Raw genomic sequence first — 26,280 nt, forward strand, 5'->3', positions numbered from 1 at the left:
GCGAAAGGCAGTAAGTAAAGGCGATAAACAAGTTTGCGCCGTCATCAAGAAAAACCTTGTGAGACGTCAGTAGCCCATCTGGCATTACCTGAGATAACTAAGTCCAACTTGCTAGGGCAAGGGGGCGAGTACGGCAAAGGGGAGGGACAAACTGTCGTTAATAGCTGGAGTCTGGTTGCCAGGTTAGTGTTTTGTCGGGGTGTGGGTGTGCCGCTTAGCAGAGGCGTTTTGGCTGGACCATGTCGGCCTTCGAGAAGCCTCAGATCATCACTCACATCCAGAAAGGCCTCAACTATACGGTGTTTGACTGTAAGTGGGTGCCCTGCAGCGCCAAATTTGTGACCATGGGCAACTTCGCACGGGGCACCGGCGTCATTCAGCTGTACGAGATCCAGCATGGGGACGTAAAGCTGCTTCGGGAGGTGGGTGCCGGGTCGAGACTGCCCAGTTGCGGCATCTGGGACTGCAACGTGGTGGGCGAGTGCGGGTCCTGGGGGGCGGGGGGTCGTCTCTATTCCTTTTTTTGGACAAGCCTTCGTCCGGTGTCCCCCAGAAGCACTCTTCGAGCTGCACGGGACTAGCGAAGCTGACCGCAGATTGGAGGAATAGTCCCGACGTGAAACGCTTTCGTTCGAGTCCTGAGTTCTTCTGGGCGGGCTAGTTCGTCGCGCCCTGCCCGCCCTTCCTCCAGCCGTCCCCAGCTACCCTCGCAGACGAGCGCGAGGTCTCTGGAAGTGACGTTACGACTTCGTGTCTAACTTTGAGGCTCTTCTGGGCAGTGCGCAGTTCTTTGTGGAGAGTCTGTTAATAGGCCCGTTAGTAAAATGCTTTTTCCATACAAGCAGAGCCAAAGCAGGCGCCAGAATGCGTGCTGTGTAATTGGGGGAGACAACCTAACACATTCATTCTTTAAACAAGTATCAGTTGGTTGCCTGGTACTCCCAGGCATGTGAATGACGATGTCCCCGATTTCATGGAGTTTATTTTCTAGTGGGAGAGAGAATCAGTTAAATAAGTCAACAGTGCACAAATACAAACAGAGGCGAATTCTCTAACGTAAAAGAGCGCGGTTCTGTGAGAGTAAAAACAGATTTGGGATGCGTAGAAGCTAACCAGGCCAAACTAATGGAAGAGGTTTCCAGAGGAAACAACATGTGGAAGCTCAGCGATGGGAGAGAGGTTTTCTCTGTAAGAACAAGAGTGGCAAGCAGGGACCAGTTGTTGCAAGATTTGTAGGTCATTTAAAAGATTTAAGGCTTTTTTCTAAGAAAAATAGGACGCCATTGAAGGGATTTTAGCAGGACATGGCAAGATCAGGTTTAAAAGTTTTGTAAAGATCACTAGTGAAAGAATTAGAAAATAATGATATTAGCGCTTTTATGCCTTTTTACAGTTTTAAAAATGCCTTGACTTGGATTGCCTGGAAAAAAAAATTAGTCATTTTAAGGTGTTGAGGGTTGTAACAGACTACAGGGAAGGTTGAGAACTCCAGGGATCAAAAGCTATGTAGAGAATAGGGGTTAACCTGGTAGGTCAAGGATGAGTACAGTTTTGATGGAAAAGCTTAGAATAGAACGTGCATAGAGCCCATCCCACTTTAGATTTCTGTGAGTGCCAGTTTTCTCCTTCACTTTGTCTTCTCTAGCCAGGTACTCTACTCAGGGATTTCCACCCCCCTTTTCTTTTCCTGAGGAAGATTGGCCCTGAGCTAACATCCGTGCCCATCTTCCTCTATTTTTTTAATTTTTTAATTTTTTTTATTGGGACGCCTGCCACGGCTTGGCTTGATAGGTAGTACCTAGGTCTTCACCCAGGATCCGAACCGGCAAACTCCAGGCTGCCGAAGCAGAGCGTGCAAACTTAACTGCTGCGCCACCGGGCCAGCCCCTTAGGAATCCTAAACATGGCTTGTTCTTCTCCACCTTTCCTTATGTTGTTCACCACTTAGCCCTCGGTCACCATTGCTATTCTGAGGTCCAGTTCAGATGATCTGATTTATGAAGTCCCTTCCTGATCCCCACACGAGATAACTTTTCTTTACATTGCTTTCCTGTGGTACTTACTATCTCTACCAGACCTGCGTCGTTCTGTCCCATTTCTCTCTAATTACATTGTAAACTCTTGGAGAGTAAGGATAGTGTCTTTCTTTAGTGGAATGTAAGGAGCAGCCACTCAATAAATTACTTATTAAAAGAATGAGTGAATGTATGTCTGTGAAAGGATATAACTTGAGAAATTTAAGTATTGGTTTATTGATCATTAATAGATTGGGGTCAGGGGGGGTTGAACAAATGGGGAACTTTGGAATAGGAGAAAGAAACTTAAAGGTGAAGCATTAGGAACAAATCAAAGCTTAACCAGAGAGCATCTACAGACTTGTGACTTTTTTTATAAGACTATGTGACTTGTTTACATTTCAGGAATATACTTGTTCCATAAAGTGAAATAGTGCTCTTTGTCCTTTCTAGAGATTCTGGAGGATTCTAGCAAGTTTTTTGAAAAAATAATTTTACTTTTTAACAAAAGCTATGTGTGTTCATGATAGAACATTTTAAAAATATAGATGGGAGAAAGAAGAAAATTAATATCACCCATAATCTCGACCCTAGGAGTAACCACTTTTTATATTTTCACCTGTACCTTTGGGTCTTTTTTTTTTCTTTCCTGCCTTAAAGTATCTCGTGAGACACTGTTATTTCAAGGTACTTTGCCAAAGAAGGACCACAGGTATTTGAAAGTTGAGTCCCTTCTCTTACAGAGCCTACCATCTAAAGAGAGAGGGTAAAACACGTGCAGAAACACATTTAAGAACTTGTGTTTGGCTGTGATGATGCAGTGGAAAAGAATATAGGTTAAGTACAAGTTCACTGATTCTCTTACTGTGTATCAGGATCACCTGAATGTGTATTGTTGCTGTTTGTGTGTGTATTTTTTTAAATATCCAACCCTTGGTCCCACCCCTAGAAATTCTGATACGCTGGATCTCTTGCATCTAAACTAGAGTGAGACTTGGACATCAGTATGTTTTACACTTCTGCCAGGTGATTCTAATGAGTGCTGGGGTTGACTAGCACTGGGCTGGATGAATGATTTATTAAAGTGTTGGGAAACATTCTTGGTTCTATCCTTGTGGAACTACCTCAAGTCGTGCGCTCCAAAGGCCGTGCTTTTTATGTCAGATAAAAAGGAAGGAAGCAGATGGGTCTTTGCTAATGCCTTCCTTGTCTCGTTACTAAGAGGGTAGATAGGGAATGAGGGCAGGGCCTCCACATACAGTTGAGCAGTTTCTTGCACTGCACGTAGTGTCTGGCCAAGGATTCAAGTGAGGGCTGAAATCCATCTGTTTCTCTCTCATCAAGATTCACACGTGTGAGACTTCATCAGCCTGTGAAGGGCACCTTTTTTCTAGTTGGCACAGAGTACTAGGGGTGGCCTCGAAAAATGGAATCATAGTTGGGGATGTTTACACTTTAAAAATTAGTAATAAGCTAATAAAGTTCTGCTTTTTTAGCCCCTGTGCCACTGAATTCACTGCTTGTTAGCATTTGGTTGGCTAAGCCCTTTAATGTTAATTAAGTAGTGCCAGGATGTGGAGGAGGAAACACTGACAAGCTGTGCTAGACCCACCCACAGATAGAACAAAAATAGCTCTCATGGGAATTCTCCATCGTGGGCTTCTTTAGTCGTGTTAACTTATTGTAGCAAAGAATCAGCAGCTAGGTCAAATGCGACCATCACTGATGGTCATTTTCATTATCCTATAGCAAAAGGTAATAGATACTAATTTGTGGAACAAATTTCACAAAATAGATCTTCATTTTTCTTTTCACCAGTTTGCTAGCAAGAAAAATTTTAAGTAACCACTGAATACTTTTTATCTTTACTTTTCCAAAGATAAAATATGTACCAGGAGGAGGGAGGGAACCCTATTATGAACTATAAAAAATTAGCTTCATTCCAATGTCCTCTCTTAATTTAGCTACTATTAATGATTTCTAAGAATGTCCTCAGAAAGAGAAAACACCCTTGCTTTTTTGTTTTTTTTGAGGAAGATTAGCCCTGAGCTAACATCTGCTGCCAGTCCTCCTCTTTTTGCTGAGGAAGACTAGCCCTGAGGTAACATCCCTGCCCATCTCCCTCTCCTTTGTATGTGGGACGCCTCCCACAGCATGGCTTGCCAAGCGGTGCCATGTCTGCACCTGGGATGCAAACTGGCAAACCCTGGGCCACCTAAGCGGAACCTGCACACCTAACTGCTGTGCCACTGGCTTGGCCCTCACCCCTGCTTTTATAAACCCACTTGACAGCATAGCTCAGCCCTTCTGAGCAAAGTACTCTCTTTGCTGGGGTGCAGATAAGATGTTTAAACATTTGAGTTTATTTTTAATATGTTTATGTATTTTGAGTTTAATTTCATTCTTGTACAACAGACCACCAGCCTCTGTAAATCTCTGTGTTTCTTTGACATAAAGAGAAAAGGAAACATGAGGAAAACATAAATGCTGTATATTTATATCTTTAAAGATTTGAAGGAAGGTAAAAACAAAGGATGCAGATCTGAAAAGTTTCCTTCGTGCCTGTACCATTTACCTCCACAATCTGTTTCAGCATTGGAACCTTTCTTTGGTAATTCTCATGACTCTCAAGTTTACCGAATGGGGGCTACATAATAAAGCGTGTATGTAACTGATTTGCAGATAGACCTGGAGGCAGCCTAGTTTAGCAGAAAGAGCTTGGAGTCTAGCTGGTTCTAGGGACCCCGGGCAAGTCTCTCACTCCTCTGAGCCTGTTTTCTCATCAGGAAAGGGGTTTCCAAACACTCAGTGTGCAGTTGTGTCGGAATAAGGGATGGTCTAGTCTCGAAGAACATCTGGAACAGTATCTGCTATACAGATGTTCAGTATATGGATGCTCTTTTCATCATTGCATGTAAATCACTCCCGAAACTGTATGGTGTGTCACGTGGAAACATGGTGAGAAATGGGAGTGGGAGCTGCAGCAGTGGTGTCTCTCCCCCCAGCTCGAGGACTGAGAGATTAATAGATGTTCGTTTATACTCTCATTCAACAAATATTGACCACCGACCAGATGTTGAACGAATTGGACAAGGCTTCATTCTCGTGGGACTCATTCTAGAAAGGGAGGAGATAGATATTGAATGACTAAAATAATTTTGTTGATAAGTGAAATAAAAAAGATTAAACAGGGCAAGTGATAGTGATTTTGGGGTTCCACTTCAGATTAGAAGGGCAGGGAAGGCCTCTTAGAGGAGGTGACATTTAAACTGAATTGGGAGAAGGAAGACGTGATGATCTGAGGGAAGAGCAGTCCAGGCAGTGGGAACACTAAATGCAAGTGCCCTGAGGTAGACATGAGTTTGGTGTGTCTGAAGAACAAGAAAGCCGCAGGTGTGGCTGGAGTTGTAGGGAGAAGAGGAGACGCAGGTGATGAGATCAGAGAGGCAGCCAAGGCCAGACTTCAAAGGGCTTCATACATTTTGTGTATCACAGGCCTTGGTGCCACTCCTGTGAGTCTGTGCCTTTAAATGTAGAGACATTTTATTTCGTTCCATTATATTTGTAGTCAAGACCCACTTTTAGAATCTATGCAGTAACAAATGTGCAACTATGTAGTATAGGCCCTATCATGTAAAAGAGTGGTTCCTGCTTTGGTTTCTTCTAAGGGAGGAATTCTCGGATGTGTTCAGGTATCAGAACATCTGGACACTGTACTGCTGTTTTTGGAAAACTGAAATATTGGAATAGTCGGTTCCGTCTCTGCACAAGGAAGGGTCTTTCCAGTAGGAAAATCTGACTACATTATACATATTCTGATCTTTACATCACAAGAAGTAACCATACACAAAATTTTTTTGTCCTAGTTACCAGGTTTTCTTATTGGTGTTCATTTGCTAGTATTTTTTTAATAGACAAGCTAAAAAAATTATTGATGAAGACTTAAGTTTGAGGAAAACATATCCATTAACTTTGTTTTGGTGAATTCATGTTGGTACCAGAAGGTTAGTGTGTTCCAGGAGCGTGGGTTCTCTATCCAAGGGTCTAAAGGCGGAAGTTAAGTAAGGGAATAACATCGGGAGAGAAGATTGTGCCTCCCAATGTTTTATTACCAGCAGTCAAATCTCAGAAGAACTGGATACTTACTGTGGGGACTGAAAAGCAGGGGTTAGCTTTTACCTCTTCCATGGCCTGGGAGGGAGAGAGACCCCATTCAGAGGCTCCAGGTGATAGCAGTGGAGTTATGGGAAGCAGAATACCTCAGCCGGTGGAAGAGAAGGAAATGGTGGCCAGTCTTCCCAGGGCTTCTCTGAGAAGAATTTTCCCAGAGAGTTAGTTAGACCAATGTATGATGCAAGCTCCGCTGCAGCCCCTGATTCCCCGAGTCCCTGGAACCATCTTCCTGTCCATCCAGGCCCCGCTGCTTCTTGGCTGAGAGGCCTGTCTTCACCCTCTGCCTTAGACCATGGGAGCCCTTACCAGGGACTGGGAGCTGCGGGAGACTGAGGCCCATTGCGGGGAATGAGTGGGTACCTGTTTCATCCATTGGCATATGTCGGAAATCTGGATTAGTTTACTCATAGAAATTGTGTCCTAACACTGATTAGGTGATTAGTTATAGTGACTGATTAATTAATTACTAGTGATTAGCCATATCGCTATTAATATATTATTTCAGGTACTTTTATTGGGGAAGGGGATGGTGGGGAGGACCTAAGAGATTTGAAGTTGGAACTGTCTACTTTACTAAATTGACAAGATTTTGATCCTCCATGTTATCCCATTTTGAGATACTTTTTCATAAAATTGGAAAAATGACTGAAATAGTATCAATTTTCTGATGCAGTGAGTAAGATGACTGAGTTTGTTTACTGGACAGTTCCAAGGAGGCTGTGCATGCTTTATTTTAGATCTGGCTATGTAGTGACTACTAATTTATCCAGATCACAAGCAGGGAGAAAGCTCAACAAACTTGGCGTTTCCAAAGCTGTATACCATAGGATGAGTACTTTTGAATCATGACAGAAAAGTTTAGTTACAGTTTGTGTTAAGTGAGTTTTGTTTTCTTCTTTGAAAATTGCTGTGTATACCCTATATGGAAGTGCCCAACCAAACATTGAAAGTGGTGGGGAAATTATTTTTTAAAGTGTGTGAAACAGGCCGACCGTAGTGGGAGGGATGAAGATTGGCCCAGGAACTGCAATTCACAAGGAGAGAGGCCCTAGGAACTGGGGAACTCTGCAGAGGGAAAAAAAGTTTATCCAGATATATTGTTAAGTGAAAAAAATCAAGTCAAAGGACAATGTGTTACGATCCTACTTATATTAAAACAAACCTCTGTGTGTTTGCAAATGTGTAGAAAGAGGTCTAGGATGACAGTTACTTTGGGGGAATGTCAAAGCAAGACTCACTTTTTACCCTTCAGTCTTTTGTTTGAATTTTTGAACATGTATTACTTTTGGAAATGTTAAGAATAAAAAAATTTAAAGATTGTAAGAGACTAAATAAGAGGAATAGTTTTGCCCTGTTGAGGCTGACAGTAAATCGAAGGTGACATTATGGGACCAGAGTGTGGTGTGGGGCAGACATCAAGCAGTGGCCTCATCTGATTCCAGGCTGTCCAGAGTTTCCAGGGGCAAGACAAGCAGACTCTAGGAGGGAGTTCAGTGACCTGGGCAGGTGGGGTTGGGATGGGTGGGGGCAGCAGAGAAATTGGAGTCATCTGAAAGTAAAAGGTTAATGGAGGATCCACAGAAGTGTGGGAGTAGGTGAGAGTAGCATATTGAATATGCACATGTGGGAGGAGTCAGACAGAAACTGATCCATATTTGGGTTGTGAACTCCTTGAGAGCATGGCCAATCGCAGTCATTTTTGTATCTCTTCTGCATAGTTCATTGACGGGCGTTTAGTAGGAGCTCAGTGAGTTGTTGAGTGCCTGAGTTGGGTGAATCTGTAGAGCTCTAGGCTTCAGTCTCTTCATCTCTGACAGGAGGCTGTCGTACAGGATCATTTCCCAGGACTCTGTTGGTGATGTGGTCTTCTTCACATGAGCTCCATGAGCCACAGACCTTAAATAGTGCATTGCATGGGGCTGTTTTACCCATGTGATTATACACAATACTTGGTGCAATAGTCTTTTAAATTAAAGAAACCTTAAAGGATTGGCTCATCCATACTGATGGCAGTGCCTTTGGTACACACAGGGAACTGCATTCAAAGGGTCCCAGAGAGAGGAGGACATAAACATTCTCAGTTGACAGGGTTCTGCAGGGAAAACTGTAAGAGACATGTAAACATTTTTGTTCCCATAGCCATCAGGAAAGAATAATATCTTCATTATGCTCTTGTTTCTACTGAGGACCTTAAAGAAGAATACCACATTAAATGCTGAAATTTTCATATTTTCAAACCAATGGAGACTGTAGAGTTGTCAGCATTTGAATGTCTCATTGGTGAGATGAGAGGAAAGGCAAAACTCATTCTTTTTGACTTAAAAGTTACATACTTTGAAGCTATACAGAAGTGACTAAAGGGAAAGCATGATCATTTTTATCAGAAAATGTTGTAATTGGCTTTTATATTATGTGCCTTATTTAAATCGGATAATAGAGCCATAAATATCGTGGATTATAAATAGCTGCTTACATAAATAATATATCCTCTCTCCCTCCCTTCTATCAAGATTGAAAAGGCCAAACCCATTAAATGTGGAACATTTGGGGCAACGTCTTTACAGCAGAGGTATTTAGCTACTGGAGATTTTGCTGGAAACCTTCATATATGGTAAGATTGTTTCATCAGTATTAAGACACGAGATCAGCAATTTCTTTGATAGTCTTGTTACCCTTCCTCTGAAAGAGAGAATTCTAATTTTAAAATGTTCCTTTCCTTGTTCAATTTTAACTGTTTATGAAAATGTGAGAATTATCTTTTAATGTATATTTCTAGATTTCATGTTCAAAATTCATTTAAAAATACTAACCTGCTTTTCTTTATATATTTCAAATAGTGTTATCAATATTTATTTCCACATGTGCTGTTTGGTGCTATCATTTAATACCCTGTATTTATAAAGGGCTGTTCCCTTCCACCTTGAAGGATACAATATGTAAAAATGCACACGTATAACACTGACAAATTAGATATTAGTTGTTTACATTTCACTAAGATCTTTGGCATTACAGAATGGTACACTGAGTTTTTGTTTGGTTTAATTTTTTGATGTAGCACTCCCAATTCATGTAAATTTTTTTTTTTTTAATGCTGTAGCTAACATCTAAGCACAACTTTTTAGGAACATGTCTGTTGAGCAAATCAAGATAAACTTGTTTTAAATGAACAAAATCAAAATTGTGCCAAATGCTTTTAATTTTCCTGTTTTACCTAGAGTTATTTCCTCAAATTTAAGTTAGAATTGAGTGAATTGAAATTCCTCTGTGATTACTTTTCAGGAATGTTGCATAATCCTTTAAAGTGTACAGTGATGTTCTAGAGACACCATCTTCCCTACCTCTTACTTTCTAGGTGACCTTTCCTGATCCTCATTTAGAATCTGCTACTTCGTAGTCAGATTACTTTGACATATTTGTCTGTCTTAGAATCATATAAATATGTATGATATATATAATCATAAATTATATAAATCATATAAATATAAAACAGAATGAAGCTATTTTAATTTCCCCTTGCATTAACTACTTAATAATTGTTAGCATTTATTAGAATGCATCAGTGCTTATATCCTCTGTCATATAGTTTCAAAAAAATTGGGAGAGAGACCAGTCTGAATGTTATTTTGTAAAATAAATATATTTCAACACCACTAAGAATATGCAACAAATATGACTGTTGACTCTCTTCCTAATAAAGTTTCCTAATATAGTACAGATATTTCTAATTTATTTTCACTGGTGAGTCTTATAATTTCATGTTAAAGAAGGTAGTGTTTCAAAGTCTGTAAAAATAGTGAAACAGTTCTTTTAAGTAGAACTTCAGTCCTATTTAATCTCTTGATTCTTTCACAATAATGCTACAAATAAACATCATCTCTAAACTAGATTGAACTATTTCAAATTTTGATTAGCGAGATTTTACTAATCTTGGTGTGGTAATAAATTTGGATTGTATGTTGTGAATAGCTTCGTTCATTAAAAAGAAAAAGTGTGGGTTGTTGAAAGCTGACTTGTTAAAGAGAAATGTGGATAGAGGCCACAAGAGAAAAGCAAGAGAAGGGGAAAAATGGAGAGAGGCAAGAAAAGGGAGGTATTAGCGTAACCTACTTGAATGTTCATCACCCAGCCGTCCAGTGTAGGCGCAAACACTGTGATAGGTACTTTCGTGTGTTCCTATCTCTTAACTAACCTAGGATTAGACGAACTTCAGCCAAACCGTAATATTTATTGTGACCAGCATGATAATAAATTGAAAAATACAATATAACTAGATGAAAATCAGTATGAAATTCAGTGAGAAAATAATGCATTATAAAGGAAGAAATGTATACAAAGTAAACACAACTCATATTTTGTCCTGCGAAAGAGCTCAAGATCAAATACCAAGGCCTACTTTGGAAACCTTCTCAATCACTTTGGATTTACTGTCTATTTATTTATTTATTTATTTATTTTTTGAGGAAGATCAGCCCTGAGCTAAGAGACACTCCTCCTCTTTTTGCTGAGGAAGACTGGCCGTGAGCTAACATTCGTGCCCACCTTCCTCTACTTTATACGTGGGATGCCTACCATAGCATGGCTTGCCAAGCGGTGCCATGTCCGCACCCAGGATCCGAACCGGCGAACCCGGTGCTGTGGAGAAGCGGAACGTGCAAACTTAACCGCTGCGCCACTGGGCGGGCCCTTGATTTACTGTTTATTTAAACCAGTGATTATCAGACTGCAGTATAGTAGAGAGTCATCGGGTTTGGGGCCCCATCCCAGAGATCCTCATTCATTGTGTCTGGGGCGAGCCTGTGAACCTGCATTGTCAGCAAGCACACCTGGTAATTCATGTGCAGAGGGCCTAGATGCGTCATCTTTGAGGACCACTAAATAAAGTTGCTCTGGGGCTAGACTTCCAAATTGAATGATGACAGTTCTCATTGAGGGCTTGAAAGAAGCTAAAGTGGAGAGAAAAATTGGGAAGTAAATGTATAAATTACCTTAATAGCAAAACCCTTATTTTTAAACAAAAATCTACAAGTGGTCTGCATTCTTAAGTTTTAGTAGTGTGCTAAACATTTGGGATGGTAGTGTAAGTAAGAAGCTGTGTTCCGTTGTGTAGGAATTTGGAAGCTCCGGAGACCCCAGTATATTCTGTAAAGGGCCATAAGGAAATTATAAATACTATAGACGGTGTAGGTGGGCTCGGAATCGGGGAAGGAGCACCTGAAATTGTGACTGGCAGCCGAGACGGTAAGTCAGAATATTCTATATATTCTAATTTTTTTTTTTTTAAGATAAATCTCTATACAACAGTATGTTCTCTCTGTGTGGAAGTCTTCCTTGGTAGCCTTGAGCCCCTAAATCTATCGTTCTACTTTTTTAAGGTAGGGCAAGTTTGAGTGTGTACCCCTCAGTTGTTTCAGACTTTGGGGAATTTTGAAATAGAGGGCTAGCATTTACTATTTTAGTGTGAGCTAATTCAACTGCTAGCATGTATAGTTTCCTATGAACCTTGAAGGATTTAAAATTTCTTTACAGGTTTTTTAGGCAGCTGACGATATAATGTGGGTGGCAGCCTTTCATTTTCCTTTTTTAAAAAGCAGAATTAGTACTTGTGAAAATTGTCATATCGACAGCTGGTTGAACACTGGCATTCTGTGTTGCTTCCGCTGAGCGCTGTAGAAAGCGCCGAGGACAGCAGCTCTGCTTTTCCGCCCTGCGGGGACGAACAGGGGACAGGTCCTTTGATGTCCAAAGCTATTCTGAATGACTAGTGGAGTCAGAATTTTTGTTACTTTACGAGGGGTACATAAAAGATTTGGTACCTTTGTTGGCTTGGCCAGTTTTTAGTGGCTGCTCAAGACCATGAGGAAATTGTTCTAAAGGAAAAGTGGAATGAAATTTTCTAATAGTTACTCAAGAGCAGCTGTGTTTTAGAAATCAGATCTTTTTTGCGATCGCATAAACAATATGGAATATAGAAGGAAAAATAATATTCAATCTACCACACTAGCATAACTATTGTTTGTTTTCCTTTCCAGTCTTATGTACAATTTTGTATAGTTATGAGTGTGCGTATGATTTTGTAGCTTACTTTTGTTTATTTAATGTTTTGTCATATATAAATGTTGCTGTTTCCATATAGTTTTGATAATTATCATTTTAATGACTATATAATATTCTATCCTATGGATATGTCACACTGTCCTTAACCATGCCCCTGTTAATAATTGTTTAATTTGACTTAAATTTTTCGTTTATTGTTTGGGGATAGTGACTTAAAAAGAATGAAGAAATGAGTATCATCATGTAATATTTGGAATAAATGTATGTTACAATTTTTAAAATTTATTGTCAAACTTTCCAGAGTACCTATTACCTTATCAGCTACAATAGATAAGGTAGATTTCCAGTCTACCCTCCTACCATTGATTTTCTTTTTTCACCTAATTTTATAGTTAAAAATGGCACTCCATTCCACCTGTGTTAATGTCTTTCTGTATTTGTTTACTAGTATATTTTGCTTTGTGAATTGTCTGTATTCTTTGCTCAGTGAATTATTACAAACTTAATATGAATCATCAATTTGTATGAACCCTGTAGAGTAATGCAATCACCTCTTGTCACATTTGTGGGAAATTTTTTTTCTCCTTAAAGCAGCCTTTTTAATGACCAAATTTATCCTTGGCGATAAATCTAGTGGGATAGCTCCCTTTTCCTGAGTTTATTATCCCTTTTAAGAATTTGTTTGCCTTTTCCTATTCTTTCTCAAGTCCTTGCCTTTTAGCTGTTTTGTTACATGCATTTGTATTTCTCATTGCCAACGCCATTTAGTTAGTATTCTTGTAATTTGCATTACAATGAGGGAATTGAAATTAAATTGAGAAGAATTATTTGTTAATTTTATTTAATATTTCCCTCTTCACTATTGCCACAGGGAAATTAAGCTTAATTGTGTATGAACTAGTATTCTAAAACCTCATCTAAGAAATCATAGATGTAAAAATTAGTTTATTCATCTGTATAATAAAAGTGCCAATGATTACATGAGTAGTAAGGAAAAAAAATGATGCTAGTATTATTGTAAATAAATAATATATTAGTTTTAGGCTCAAAGAAAATAAGGCATGATTTGAATTACATACTATTGTGTTTGCTTTGTCCATCATACGTTGTTGATAACTTAGGAACAGTTATTGGCTTTTCTGGCTATCTATTAATTTGGAAATTGAGTCAGACAGTAATGTAGGGGTTATATCTCTGATATTAAATACAACTTGCCCAATTAGAAGTCAGAAAAATGTGAATATTTTTCAGATGTTATAACATCTGTAATATCGCCACGTACACAGGAAGCCACAGGGAGAGAATGCAGAAAAGAAATGTCGTCAGTCACTATTGAATTTTCCCAACTCACTTTTATTCACGGCAGGAACTGTGAAGGTGTGGGACCCAAGGCAAAAAGATGATCCTGTTGCTAATATGGAACCTGTACAAGGAGAAAACAAGAGAGACTGTTGGACTGTGGCGTTTGGTAAATTGTTGAAGAACTCTTGCATTTGAAGTATCGGTAAAAAAGCGCAGTGCTTCAGGAAAGATCTGATAGGGGCCGGCTCTGTGACTGAGTGGTTAAGTTCGCGCGCTCCGCTATGGAGGCCCATGGTTTCTCTGGTTCGGATCCTGGGTGTGGACATGGCACCACTCATCAGGACACCCTGAGGCGGCGTCCCACATGCCACAACTAGAAGGACTCACAACTGAAATATACAATTATATGCTGGGGGGATTTGGGGAGAAAAAGCAGAAAGAAAGAAAGAAAAAAAAGAAGATTGGCAACAGTTGTTAGCTCAGCTGCCGATCTTTAAAAAAAAAAAGAAAGATCTGATAGTCTCTTTATTGTCTGTTTAGTGGATTATTCTGACAGTTTACTGGAGCAAATAGACATAGTGGTTAATATCAGCCTCTGGGGCCTGGTTTGAATCCTCACTGTGCTACTTAGTGGCTGTTTGACCTGGGGCAAGTTACCAAGCTTCTCTGTTCCTTGACTGCTTCATTTATAAAGTGGAACTAACAATAGAATTTACCTAATAGTGTTGTTATGAGGATTAAATGAGTTAATACATGTGAAATGCTTAGAATTGTGCTTAGATTCTAAGTGCTCAAAAATAGTCGTTATTATTATATACTTCTGTTTAACTAGATAATATTGACCTAGTTTGGAATCAGTTGCTGATGGAGCTAAACAGAGCCTCAAATGCAAATGGTAACCTGGCACATCTTACGTTATACTCTACACAGAGTATGTTTATTTTCTAGAAAAAAGTTATGCCATTACAAAATTATTTCTTATAAATTCAATAGCTGTGTCCCTCTACTAATATACTTAAAGTAAATATTGATTTATTTTTTATTTATTTTTTTTGCTGAGGAAGATTAGCGCTAAGCTAACATCTGTGCCAGTCTTCCTCTATTTTATATGTGGGTCGCTGCCACAGGGTGGCTGATGAGTGGTTTAGGTTCATGCCTGGGATCTGAAACCATGAACCCAGGCCACTGAAGCAGAGTGTGCCAAACTTAACCACTACCTGTGGGCCGGCCCCTGAATATTGATTTTGTAGGACTAACCAACGTTTGTTCTTATATCTCTTGCTGAACACCAAAATTAAAATAATTTTTGCTAGTGAAGGATATGGACTATGTTTAGTTTAAACCTTTATTTTCTTAGTATAATCCTGTGTAGATAACAGACATTAAAATTGGGGTTTGACAATATATGTGAACTGTTTAACTTTTTATGTTGTTTTAAAATTGGATTGTTATGTAATCAGAGGAAAGTTTTAGATTTCCAATTTTAAAAATAAATTATTGCATGGGAATTACAATGTATGTGTATGTTATGAGCAATATATATAAACTTAAGACATGGATGCTTTGAGGAGAAATTTGAGGATTAGTATTTAGAATCATCATCTAAAAATTGATATAGAAATTAAAAAGTAATTATCTGGGGTCCATCAAAGCATTTTTATCACTGGTCTAAGGGGCATAAACACAATTTTAAATATAGACATTAAGTTTAAAAAAGAAAACATTTCTCCACTGATGTGACAATTTTTTCTGAATGGCAAGTATGTGCAAGGTACTGTGAGTGTACAAAGGTGAAACAGACTCATATATTCTAGCCTCAAGAGGCTTACAGTTTAATAAAGAGGGCATGATAGCTACATTAATTATCGTACAGAGAAGGAGTGATGAAAGGTCCTGAGAGACATAGGTGAATGCAGGAGGAATCCCCAGGGAAAGGTGGCTGGGGAGGAAGAACATTTTGATCTCAGACCAAGGATATACAGCATTTGAACCAGTGAAATTGGGAGGAAATTTCAAGCATAAAGAATAGCTTCGGAAGTGCCCAGGAAAGTATGTAGAAGGAAATGGTGGTAAGAATAGCCTTAAAGATGGCTCAGGGCCACCACTGGAGGTGTTCAGATGCTGCGGAGCTAGTGGTCAACCTCTGAAGGTTTTTACAAGAATGAGATGTGATCACAGCTTTAGGAGGATTAACCTGGCGTGCAGTGGGGAGAGATGAGAGGCAGAGGGAATACGAGTTCCGAAACTCTTCCTAATATTCCAGGAAAGACATAGGTTGGAAGCAATGAGAATGGAGCAGAGGGGATTGATTCGGAAGATAGGATTGTGGCAAAATAAATTGGATTTGGCAGTTTTTTGGAGATGAGGAACAAGGGGAAGGATTGTGTCCCAGGAGACTGAATTTTGAGGCTGCTTGTCAGGTGAATGATGGTACTGATTGAAAATGTTCCATGGGGGTGTGACAGTTTGTGAAGGAAGACGGTGAGGTCAGTCTTGGCCATCTTGAGTTTAAGATGCTCTTGTATCATCTAGGTGGAACCCACAGTGGAAATGCAGGGCCGGAGTTTGTGAGAAAGAGGAAGCTGGAGGCAGCAGAGAACAAAGGCATTGGGATAAGATGCCCAGATAGCTGAGTGCACTCACAGGGGCCTCCACCTTCCACGGCAAGAGGTAGTCCAGAAAACGTTCCTGGATCTGAGCACGATGGATTTAACTATGGATTGTAAACTTCTGGTGTGATCATCCAGCTAAAATATAGATCATCCAACTAAAAATATATCACAGCATGCTATGACTTATTTCAGATTTCCCGGCAAAGACGAGATAACACCAGAACAACATTTTGCAAAATCAATAGGTTTAAAGTAGTTTCTGTTTGTATTCAAATATAGTTACTGCCAAAGAAAGCCATAGAAGCATAGCTGTTTTCTACCAAACCTGCTATGTTAGAGCTGTCCTTGGCCTGTTACTCTTTGCAGATGGAGTGTCAAGAGAACCTCTGCTTTCAACTTAGAATCCGGTAAACACTTTCATGTAACTCTTCTGTATAGACTCTCAGTGAGTGAGCTTTTTTTTGTACTACAGTATTAGTTATCAAATTCATAACCTTGAGGTCAGCATTGGTTAAATGAGATTCTACCCACTGGGATTTTTTTTATCTGATGTGGTATAAGTTGCGTGTGTGTAGTTTCATAAGATTTTTTAACAACCGTCAAGTTAGAATTTATAAAGATCTGAAATATTGTTTCTTGATTTCTAGGCAATGCTTACAATCAAGAGGAACGTGTTGTTTGTGCTGGCTATGACAACGGAGATATCAAACTGTTTGATCTCAGAAATATGTCATTGCGGTGGGAGACAAACATAAAAAATGGGGTAATGTACATTCAGATGCTGCGTAGTTTCTCTGAGCATGTTTTCATCCGCCTCTGAACTACCGCAAAAGGAAATCGCCTCTAATGATTCCTCTCAGTACCATCCCTCCCCCAACGGTTCTTACCTCCTGGGGCTGTGGAGTCCTTTGAGAATCTAATGAAAATCATAGATCTTGTCTTCAGAAAGTGAACACGCGCCCAGATGTGGCATGACAGTGCCGAGTGAGTCACCAGCCCCTGCGGCCCATCCATGGACCCCTGTGGGCCATGCAGGACAATATCAAAATGAGCTAGGAAGAGGCCTTTTGTGTGCTGATGTGAGAAAGCCTGAGGTGCTCAGAGGCTCTCCAAGTACTTTCAGGGTTTTGGTTCCTGAGTTGTACACCTTTAGTGAAGAATGTGGTTGTCGTCCCCCCCACCCCCGTTCTCTAACTCAGCCTTGACTTAACTGTATAAAATAGTTACAAAATAACTGTAAAAAATTAAATTATGGCTTTCCAAATGCTTCCCCTGGACAGGACAACTCAGGATGGTTTTGTTGACCTTATTAACCAAGAAGAAATTTTTTTACCTTCAAAGGTATTTCATGTATTGAATCAAAAGATAGAATGTTTGTTTAAAATGCTTTCACATGAGCCCAGGTTGTTTCACTTAGTTTGTAAGAACCTCCTCAATAATAATCATTAGACCATCAGTAATAAATATTCTCTGTTTTCAGGTATGTAGCTTGGAGTTTGACAGAAAAGACATAAGTATGAATAAATTAGTAGCTACGTCCCTGGAAGGAAAGTTTCATGTTTTTGACATGAGAACACAGCATCCAACCAAAGGTTTTGCCTCTGTTTCCGAAAAGGTAAATGGGATGGAAATGTCTTTCTATGAAGAAGAATGTTCATAGCTTGTTTGAGACTAATAAATAGAATTAGTCACAGGTTCCTTCCAGGTCTTTATATGAAGGGAGCTATTTTTAATATGTTCTTGTGGGATCTTGACAAGTTTTTCTGTGCAAAGAGTACTTTCCCAAAGTTTAGCAATTTTAGACTTCTTAATTATAATACAAGCCTCACTTGGCTAGGAATCTTCTTTTGTAATTTAGGAGCAACACAAGAACACTAACTGACGTTAGGAATTTGATCAACAAGACCTAGCCTGGTCTTTTCTAATAAATATATAATATATGATATTAGTATTATCACTGAGGCCCAGGTTTGTTTCCCATTTAGGGAACCACACCACCCATCTGTCAGTTGTCATACTGTGGCGACTGCATGTTTCTGTGATGCTGAAAGCTATGCCACTGATGTTTCAGATACCAGCAGGGTACCCATGGTGGACAGGTTTCAGCAGAGCTTCTAGACTAGAACAGACTAGGAAGAAGGACTTGAGTGGCGCCAGAAGGTGAGAAGATGGCGTAGAAAGACTGGGCAGGTTCCACTCTGCTGTACATGGGGTCACTAGGCGTCCGAATAGACTCATTGGCACTAGCAACAAAATGAAGGAAACATATGGTATTACAACATTAGAAAAATAGATGAAGAAAGCAGGGCAAAGGGAAGATACTGGTAAAAAGAAAAAAAAAAGATGACTGGAATAAGGGGATTGCATAAAATTCCTGTTGTAAGATCCTGTCATTTACAAAAGGTGGGTTGGAAATGTGACTCTGAGCTTCCTTGAGTATGAAAATAAAGATCTGTTATAGATGAGTAGTTTCTGTAGGATTAAAATGTATAAATTGCTCGGGAAATAAAAATTTACTCCCTTGCTCCCTCTCCCTCCACTGTAGGTCAGTAGTACTTCTCAAACCTTCCGATTTTGTCTTATTTTATTATTACAATAATTATTGTATCTAATTTATTGTCACTGCCTAGTGAAGTAAACTCTTAACGAGGTAGTTGTAAATTGTAATATTGTCTTGCCTGTGTCATTTTGGGATATATTGAGTATCTGTCAACAACATGAAGCACTTTACTACATTGTTCCATATACAATTGCAATGCATTTCTCATTGTCTGAAAATAATAGTGTCATCTTCAGAAATTTTTATTATATTTAATTAATCCAGTAATTGCTAAGTCTGTCAAACAAATGACTCTGGTGTATTTTAAAAGGTCATTTCCCCTCTTGCTTTTTATATTTTTATGAACTTCCAGAAGAAAAAGAGAAAATTAAAGTACAAAACAAATTAAAATACATTGTGACATCTTGAACCTAATCACTTGAGGGCCCTCACACACTTAAAGGGTGTGTTTTGAGATAGGTGTTTTTATCTGCTAATGGTGATTCTCATAAAAGATTATTAAAATCAAATGTCATGACTCATCCGTCACTGAAATGTGAATGTGGCTTAGGTGGGGTTAGCCAGTCTCACTGCTTCTATACAGCTCAGTCTTTCTCCTCCTTCCCTCCCTCCCTCCATCTCTCTCACTTTCCCTCTCTCTCCTGGAGTTCCCCACAGTGAATACAGTACTATTAGGATTGATTTACTGGCTGTTGTTAAAGTGCTAACAAGGTGCTCACCTTCCTCCAGCTGCCATTTTTATCTTTTAGTTTAATGTGACTGATAAAGGCCTTGGTTTATTATGACCCTAAACACTGCCGCTAAGTCCTCATGGTCCTTATTTTGAAGACTAGACAAGTCAAATGGTGTACACTGAAAATGAGGCTTTTGGAGCTTTAAGTTAAAATTCATTCTCTATGTGGGAACCCTCGGTACTTTCCACTCAGTTTTACTGTGAACCTAAAACTGCTCTAAAAAAGTCTATTTTAAAGAAGACTCAATGTATCCTTTTTTTCCCCTAGGAAGAAGTGTGTGTTTTTGTATTTTGAGCTTTTTTTTTTTCCTCCTCAGAGTGTGTTAGAGATATTTAAATGTATAAAGTCTATTTGCATAATTTATATGGCACTATAAACTTAAATGGACTTTTAATCTTATAACATCTTTTGTTTTTAATCCAGTAGAACTTCGTTTCGTAAAGCAATAAAGAAAAATACTGCTTTTCCTGATTTCTGATGGGCTCCTGTAAATCTCTATGGTCATAATAAAGAAAAGTGCCAGAAAATATTTTAATTGCTTTTATAAATTGGTTGAAATTATAGAAGTGAAAATTCTTTATTTACAGATTTCTCTTCTAGGGCCGTCTTTATTTATCATAACAACTTACAAACCAGTCGTATGCCTCTCCTCCTGTTTAGGCTCATAAATCTACCGTGTGGCAGGTCCGACACCTGCCGCAGAGCAGAGAGCTCTTCCTGACAGCGGGCGGCGCTGGCGGCCTCCACCTCTGGAAGTAGTAAGTCCGACCAGTGCACGCTGCTCTTTTTTAAGTTAGTTGTGGGCGTCAAGTAGGATAAGATTGAACTTTTTGGTCTGTTTTTCCTCATTTTGACTTACTTCATTTTGATAGGATCTTAAATTTCATGGTATTACTTAAGTATTATCTTCTAAGCATTTTTTTACTAGTGTACTTATTTCACACTTAGTAAATATTGACCTTCTTTTGACACACTAAATATGTTTCTTATTTTAGTTGGGTCTTCCATGTATTGGAGTAGCTCGGATCTTTTCATAGATCTGAAATCATGGTTTTTGCTAGTTTTTTTTAAAAAAATCGGGAAACTGACCAAAGGCTTTTGTGAAATGTTATCTGTTCATTAGAACACTAATTCTAGAAGATAGGAAAGGGTCGGAATTCTTAGTTTTAGATTTGGATAATTCACCGGCCCAAGTTCAACTGACAGCATTGTGATAGAAACCAACGCAGAGCCCGAGGCCCTGGGGCTCCCTGAGTTGGCTTTCTGCATGCCATTGGCAGGAGAGTTAGAGTGAGAGCCGTGCACTGGGCCCTGTGCTCTGAATTCCAAGGGCCCTGTGGCAGCAGGTACTAGGTCAGCTGCTCGTTTAAAATGCCTGATAAAAACTAGGAGTTAATGGTAATTCTTTCGCTAAACGTCACTCAGAGAAAAGAAAAGAAAAAAAAAATACAAGTCTACAAATGAAAGATATTTCCAAAATAAAGTTTGAAAAAAAGAAATAGAAGAAAAATACCATCTTCAGTATGTCTGGGACTTTCACTTTTACAAACAACTTTTCTATGTATTAGCTCCTTTTAGAAGCTGAAAGAGGTTCTGGAAAACAGGACCACAACTGGAAAGTGCTTGTTCAAGTATCTAGGGATAAAGCTGACAACAAACCGAGAGCGGATGCGCTAGGTGAAAATTACAGTTTCTGTGAGTTAGAAGCAGAGGAAAAGCCTTCAGGCTTCTGGGAGAATGCCTAGTAGATAGATCGTTTGGAAGTTTCCCTTTTCCTAGCACCTTTGCCCATTGTCCTTCCCTGATTCTTCCACCCCAGGCTCCCCTCCACTCGAGGCTCTGCAGCCCCCTTAAGCCCTGCAGCAGCACGTCACCATTGTGTTGGTGACCACTCTTGAGGGTGTGTCCTTGAAGCACTAGTCCCAGTTTTCTACGTGATCCACAAAGAGAGTTGTAGCCCATGTGACATGCAAACATGTTGGCGGGTAGAATTTTTGACTATAGTGGATTTAGCCGATATCAGTAAAGTTGAGTCTGTACGTATTTAGAAATTGGAAGTTTATCTCTATGTGAACTTTAATCCTTACCATCACAGATTTCTGGTCTAATCTTCAAATTGGTCTAGAGCTTTGCTGGAGAACTGGTTTAAGTAAAATGATATTTAGCTTTATTTCCATTTGCAGTCTCCCTTGGTAGTCATGCAATTAAATTATAACATTCATTGAGCACCTAAGCCAAGAGTTGCTAGAGGAACTCATCTGATTATTCAGAAATTGTGTATTGCATGAACACATGATAAGGATTTTTTTTGCATATTTGAAACACACATATACACTCTTAAAACTTTAATAGACAATATGGAAGGTTTAAAAAAAAAGTTATCTTTTAAATAGTAAACCTTTTTGGTTGGAGACTAGTGTTGAGGTTTTTATTTGGAAATAGGAGATAGATTTTGAAAAGATGCTTAAATAACTATCTTTTGCCAAGAGACATGAAAAAAATTCTGTAAACTATTCATCTGAATGTTTTATTCCTTTTAATCAAAAGAAGCTGTGGGATCTGAGAGAAGGAACGAGTAGTAGGTTATCTGCATTTCACTTCTTCTGTTTCTGCTCTGCTTCTGCGTTGCTTTGTGCCTCTTGCACTCCTGGCCCTTCTTAGCGCTTAGGAGCTGAAGCTGGTACCGTGGTTGATGTCTGAGAGGCCTTCCGAGGGGGAACCCCCTGTATTTCACTAGGAACACGTCTCCGCGGGGGCAGGGGTGTTTCTTTTCTCTCTCTCCAGTCTAGACCCAATAGTATTTATGAGTTGTTAACCTTCACCTCTTCTTACTTTATAAATTTACGTTTTCAGCTGAAAGACAATCAAATGGGGGGCCAGCCCAGTGACCGAGTGGTTAAGTTTGCGCACTCCGCTGCAGGCGGCCCAGTGTTTCGTCAATTCGAATCCTGGGCACGGACATGGCACCGCTCATGGAGTCACACTGAGGCGGCATCCCACATAGCACAACTAGAAGGACCCACAGCTGGGAATACGCAACTATGTGCCAGGGAGCTTTGGGGAGAAAAAGGAAAAAAATAAAATCTTTGAAAAAAAAAGAAAGAAAGACAATCAAATGTTCTCAGAATTGCTTTATTCTTTTTTGAAGCAACATTATCTAGGTCTAAAATCTCCTCCCAGCGGTGCCTTCCTATAGAAATGGTACCTGAAAGGTCCTTAGGCTTGGATCTACGTAATGGAGCTCTGGGCTTAGAATCCAGCGTCTGTTCTCCATTTTGGAGGTGCTTAGACGAAGTTCTATGGTGTGACTTGCAGCTTTTGCCTCTGCACCTGCTGTTTGCCTGCGGCATCTGGCAATCTGAACCTAGAGGAGAACTGCAAACAAAGACTATCGAGAGCACCAAGTAAATTTATTAAGGAATGCTAGATCAACATAGAACTTTCATATTAAAAGAGAAAATACAAACTCATGCTGAACAGAAATGATGTTTAAAAGTTTTTAATAGAATCAACCCTTTTTTATGAGATTTTTTGGGTATGAGGTTGAAATAGTGTCTCTTTATTTGCATACAACTCAACATTAGAAAGATTCTTTAAGCGTTTCTCAGTACCAGTAGTCAACTGAGAAATAAAAATAGAGTTACTGGAGTACATGTTTAAAAATACTGTGGAGAATGCTAAGATTTACCTCCTCTCCCCACTTTGATCTTGTTTTCAGCGAATACCCTATCCAGCGGTCAAAGAAAGATTCCGAGGGAGTGGAGATGGGGGTCGCGGGCTCGGTCAGCCTCCTGCAGAACGTGACGTTGTCTACTCAGCCCGTTTCCAGTTTGGACTGGAGTCCAGATAAAAGGGGTCTCTGCATCTGTAGTTCATTTGATCAAATGGTAAGAGTACTGATTGTTACAAAACTCCATAAAATTTGATCTGAAGATTTGGGACTTGCAACCTTCCAGAGGAGCACTCATGGGACTTAGAGTGTGCTCTGGGATCCTCTGAGCCTCAGTGAACGAAGCTGGATTTGGCTGATGAAAAAAGGACCCAGAGGCAAACCTCCAGCTGGCCTGTCTGTGGCTGTGATACGCTGAGCGGGGTGTCCGGGCGACGTGGCTGGACGCTGGTTTGCTCCTGCGTGTGGGGCCACCACTGTCTCTGGCTCCCGCTCTGTTCTTTTCCTGGCCACTTCTAATAAAAAGTTGATACTTGCCTATATTTAAACATATTTTAAGTTTATTCGGCATCCCCAGAGTTCCATTTTTATCATAACACTTGTGTTGCGTTTTAGGGTTTACACTGTTGTGGTAGGATCACTTAATTTGGTTTAAAATAGTTTGCTTTGATGAAACTACTATGAATTAACCTTCATAAATACACTCTAAGAGATTTCAGTGTCAGTTTCTATACAGAATATTACTTTATAAAATACCCAAATGACTCAGACTAGATTTGAGTAACTGTTTTCAGCAGTGTAACTCACAAAATGAAATACAGACCTCTTTTTTACTTAAAAAACAGGAGTTGATTTAGTGAGACTTTTGGTTGTTGACAGGGGTTAGTGATGTTGAGATGTACAAGATGGTGGGGGTTTTGTAGCCTTGTTTTTTGTCAAACTTTTTAATATATTTTATGAATAAATTTCTGGTTTTGAATTCTATAAACGTTTTGATTCTTTTAACTTAGCAGTAGTAATAAAGCCAACGTCATTACATCTTCTGCTTTATAAATGCTTAAGAAGTACTTGTGACATCACTTTGTTTCTTGAGTGCTCACATGGCTTTAGCTCAGCTCAGAGGTGTGCGCTTTGTCGCAGTTTCCTTAAGCTTCCCCTGCCCTCCGTTCAGGACACAGAGCCACCTAAAGCGTTCATAATCCGTAAAATTCGCGTGATGTCAGGGGTCTTGGAAAGCCACTTATCTGGAGTCTTAAAGTCAGAAAATTAACTTTTTAAAAAATCTCCGAAGTGTTTTCTAGAACAATGCTATGGACGTAATTATGAAAGTAAAAGTTAAATTGAACTTAAAAAAAAACTCTATCCTTGCTGGGTTTTGTTGTGTTTGTTTTTTTCAATTTTCAGGGAAAAAAGGAAAGATTTGTGAAATTCTTAGAACACTTGTATTTGGTGGGATAATTAGAAAGATTTAAGTTAAGAACAATAAATACTTGTATTTCATGCAGTCTAAGATGGCATGGATTCTAAGATTGTCTTCTGGCTCTGAGAGAGGAAAAGGCTGCCGCTGAGGCCGATAGAATGCTTTCCTATCACTTAGCGTGTCTTTACTATTCATTGAGTGTTCTTTTAAACTTATTTAGGTATAGGTGTTTCCTCAGAGTTCTTCCTCTTCAGAGTTTCAGCCTCCTGAAGCACTTTTTTAACTGAGTCATCAGTGTTCATATTTTCTTTGCAGTGTTATTCTTTGTTCCATAAAAAGTGTTGGTGATGCAGCATTTCTTTAAAACATGCTTCTCTATTGTCCTCAGGGTTTTCTTTCAGTTAACTGGCACCTATTCCAGGTTTTGGTGTACACGTGCTGGTCGTGATGGCCGCCATGACGGCTGCCTGGCTTACCGCGATTGTTTGGGTCGTCTGCTGCTGTCGTAGAACAAACCACTGCAAGACTTAGTATCTTCCAACAGGAACGGTCATTTGCTTTGCTTATGAATCTGCGATGTGGGCAGGGCTCAGCAGGGAAGGTTCATCTGTGCCCCATGCGGCGTCACTTGGCAGCCCTGCTTGGGGCTGGAGGGTCTGCCTCCAAGATGGCACTCACATGGCTCATAAGCTGATGCTGGCTATCAGCTGGGACCCCAGCTGAGCTTGAGAACCAGGGGCCTCTCCACAAGGCGTGGGCTTCCTCAGAGCATGGTGGCTAGGTTCCAAGATGAGCATCCCAAAGAGAAGGCCAGGTAGAAGCAATATCATTTTTCAATGGCCTAGCTTCATAACTTGCTGAGTGTCACTTTTGCCACACTCTATTATTTGAGGCAGTCAACGCCCCCCTGCCCCCGCCCAGTTCAAGGGAAGGGAACATGAATTCCACTTTTTGTTGGGGGCTTGGCTAGGTTCTGGAGAAAACGTGAGACTTGAAATACTGTGTCCTTTTATGGAAAATACAATCTGGTATGGTGATTACAAGATGCATCTCAATTTCAAAGATGTAAAAATAGAGGGGTGGGTGATGGGCTTGTTGGAATTGGTGAAATACGTTACTTAGAAGGCAGACCTCCTATGCCGCCTCGCATCTGCCTACACCCCGCCCTGCCCCTAACCTGTTGCAGACATTACTGCTCAATCTTGGTTCTTGTTTTCTCTGAGCCTCTCAGACTTTATCACCCTGCTGGGAGCTGCTACCAGCTGTTGGCGATGCTCTGTGGAGGCCAGCTAGCCTCTTGGACCAGGCCTCGTTTCCTCCATGTGGACCCCCTCAATCCTTGGCCTTGTTTTTTAGTATCCCAAGAAATGACGAGGCTCTCCTGCACTTGACCATGAGAACCAAACATGCGAAAACCAAAATGGCACTTCACATGCCGCGCGGGATGAGTCTCTTAGGTACCACAAGGCCCAGCATTGCCAGTTGGTGCACCCTCTTTTTTGTGTCAACTATCTGAGGGCTGTGTTGCTGTGAAGGCTTCCTGTGAGTGTGGAATTGGAGACAGACATTGATGGCGTTTAGAAATAATTCATCCGGGCCTTAGTGAGGCCTAAAAAATGCACCTCAGAGCAGTGAGGCCCTCGGCTATTGCGCACGTTTTTGCTGCCCTCGTTTCCATTCTTCTCTGGCAGTGACACGTGGCCCTGTGCTGGGTGTGGTGGTCAGTCACGGAGGGTTTTT

At 40.1% G+C, this 26,280-nt stretch overlaps 1 protein-coding gene across 2 annotated transcripts; it reads left to right on the plus strand.

The window, feature by feature from the left end:
* Positions 1–118: 118 nt before the first annotated feature.
* DNAAF10 (dynein axonemal assembly factor 10) lies at positions 119–23,668 on the plus strand. Of its 2 annotated transcripts, XM_014836758.3 has the most exons (8): positions 119–422; positions 8,699–8,799; positions 11,296–11,426; positions 13,609–13,710; positions 16,804–16,919; positions 17,637–17,771; positions 20,111–20,208; positions 23,169–23,668. In XM_014836758.3, the coding sequence occupies exons 1-8, from the start codon at positions 240–242 to the stop codon at positions 23,374–23,376; spliced, it is 1,074 nt and encodes a 357-aa protein (XP_014692244.1). In that variant the 5' UTR covers positions 119–239; the 3' UTR covers positions 23,377–23,668. The 2 variants fall into 2 exon arrangements, with proteins under 2 accessions (XP_014692244.1, XP_014692245.2); XM_014836759.3 differs by lacking the exon at positions 20,111–20,208 and having other exon boundaries at positions 136–422.
* Positions 23,669–26,280: the final 2,612 nt, after the last annotated feature.

The sequence above is a fragment of the Equus asinus genome, chromosome 6 (assembly GCF_041296235.1).
Source record: "Equus asinus isolate D_3611 breed Donkey chromosome 6, EquAss-T2T_v2, whole genome shotgun sequence".
NCBI classification, from domain to species: Eukaryota; Metazoa; Chordata; class Mammalia; order Perissodactyla; family Equidae; genus Equus; species Equus asinus.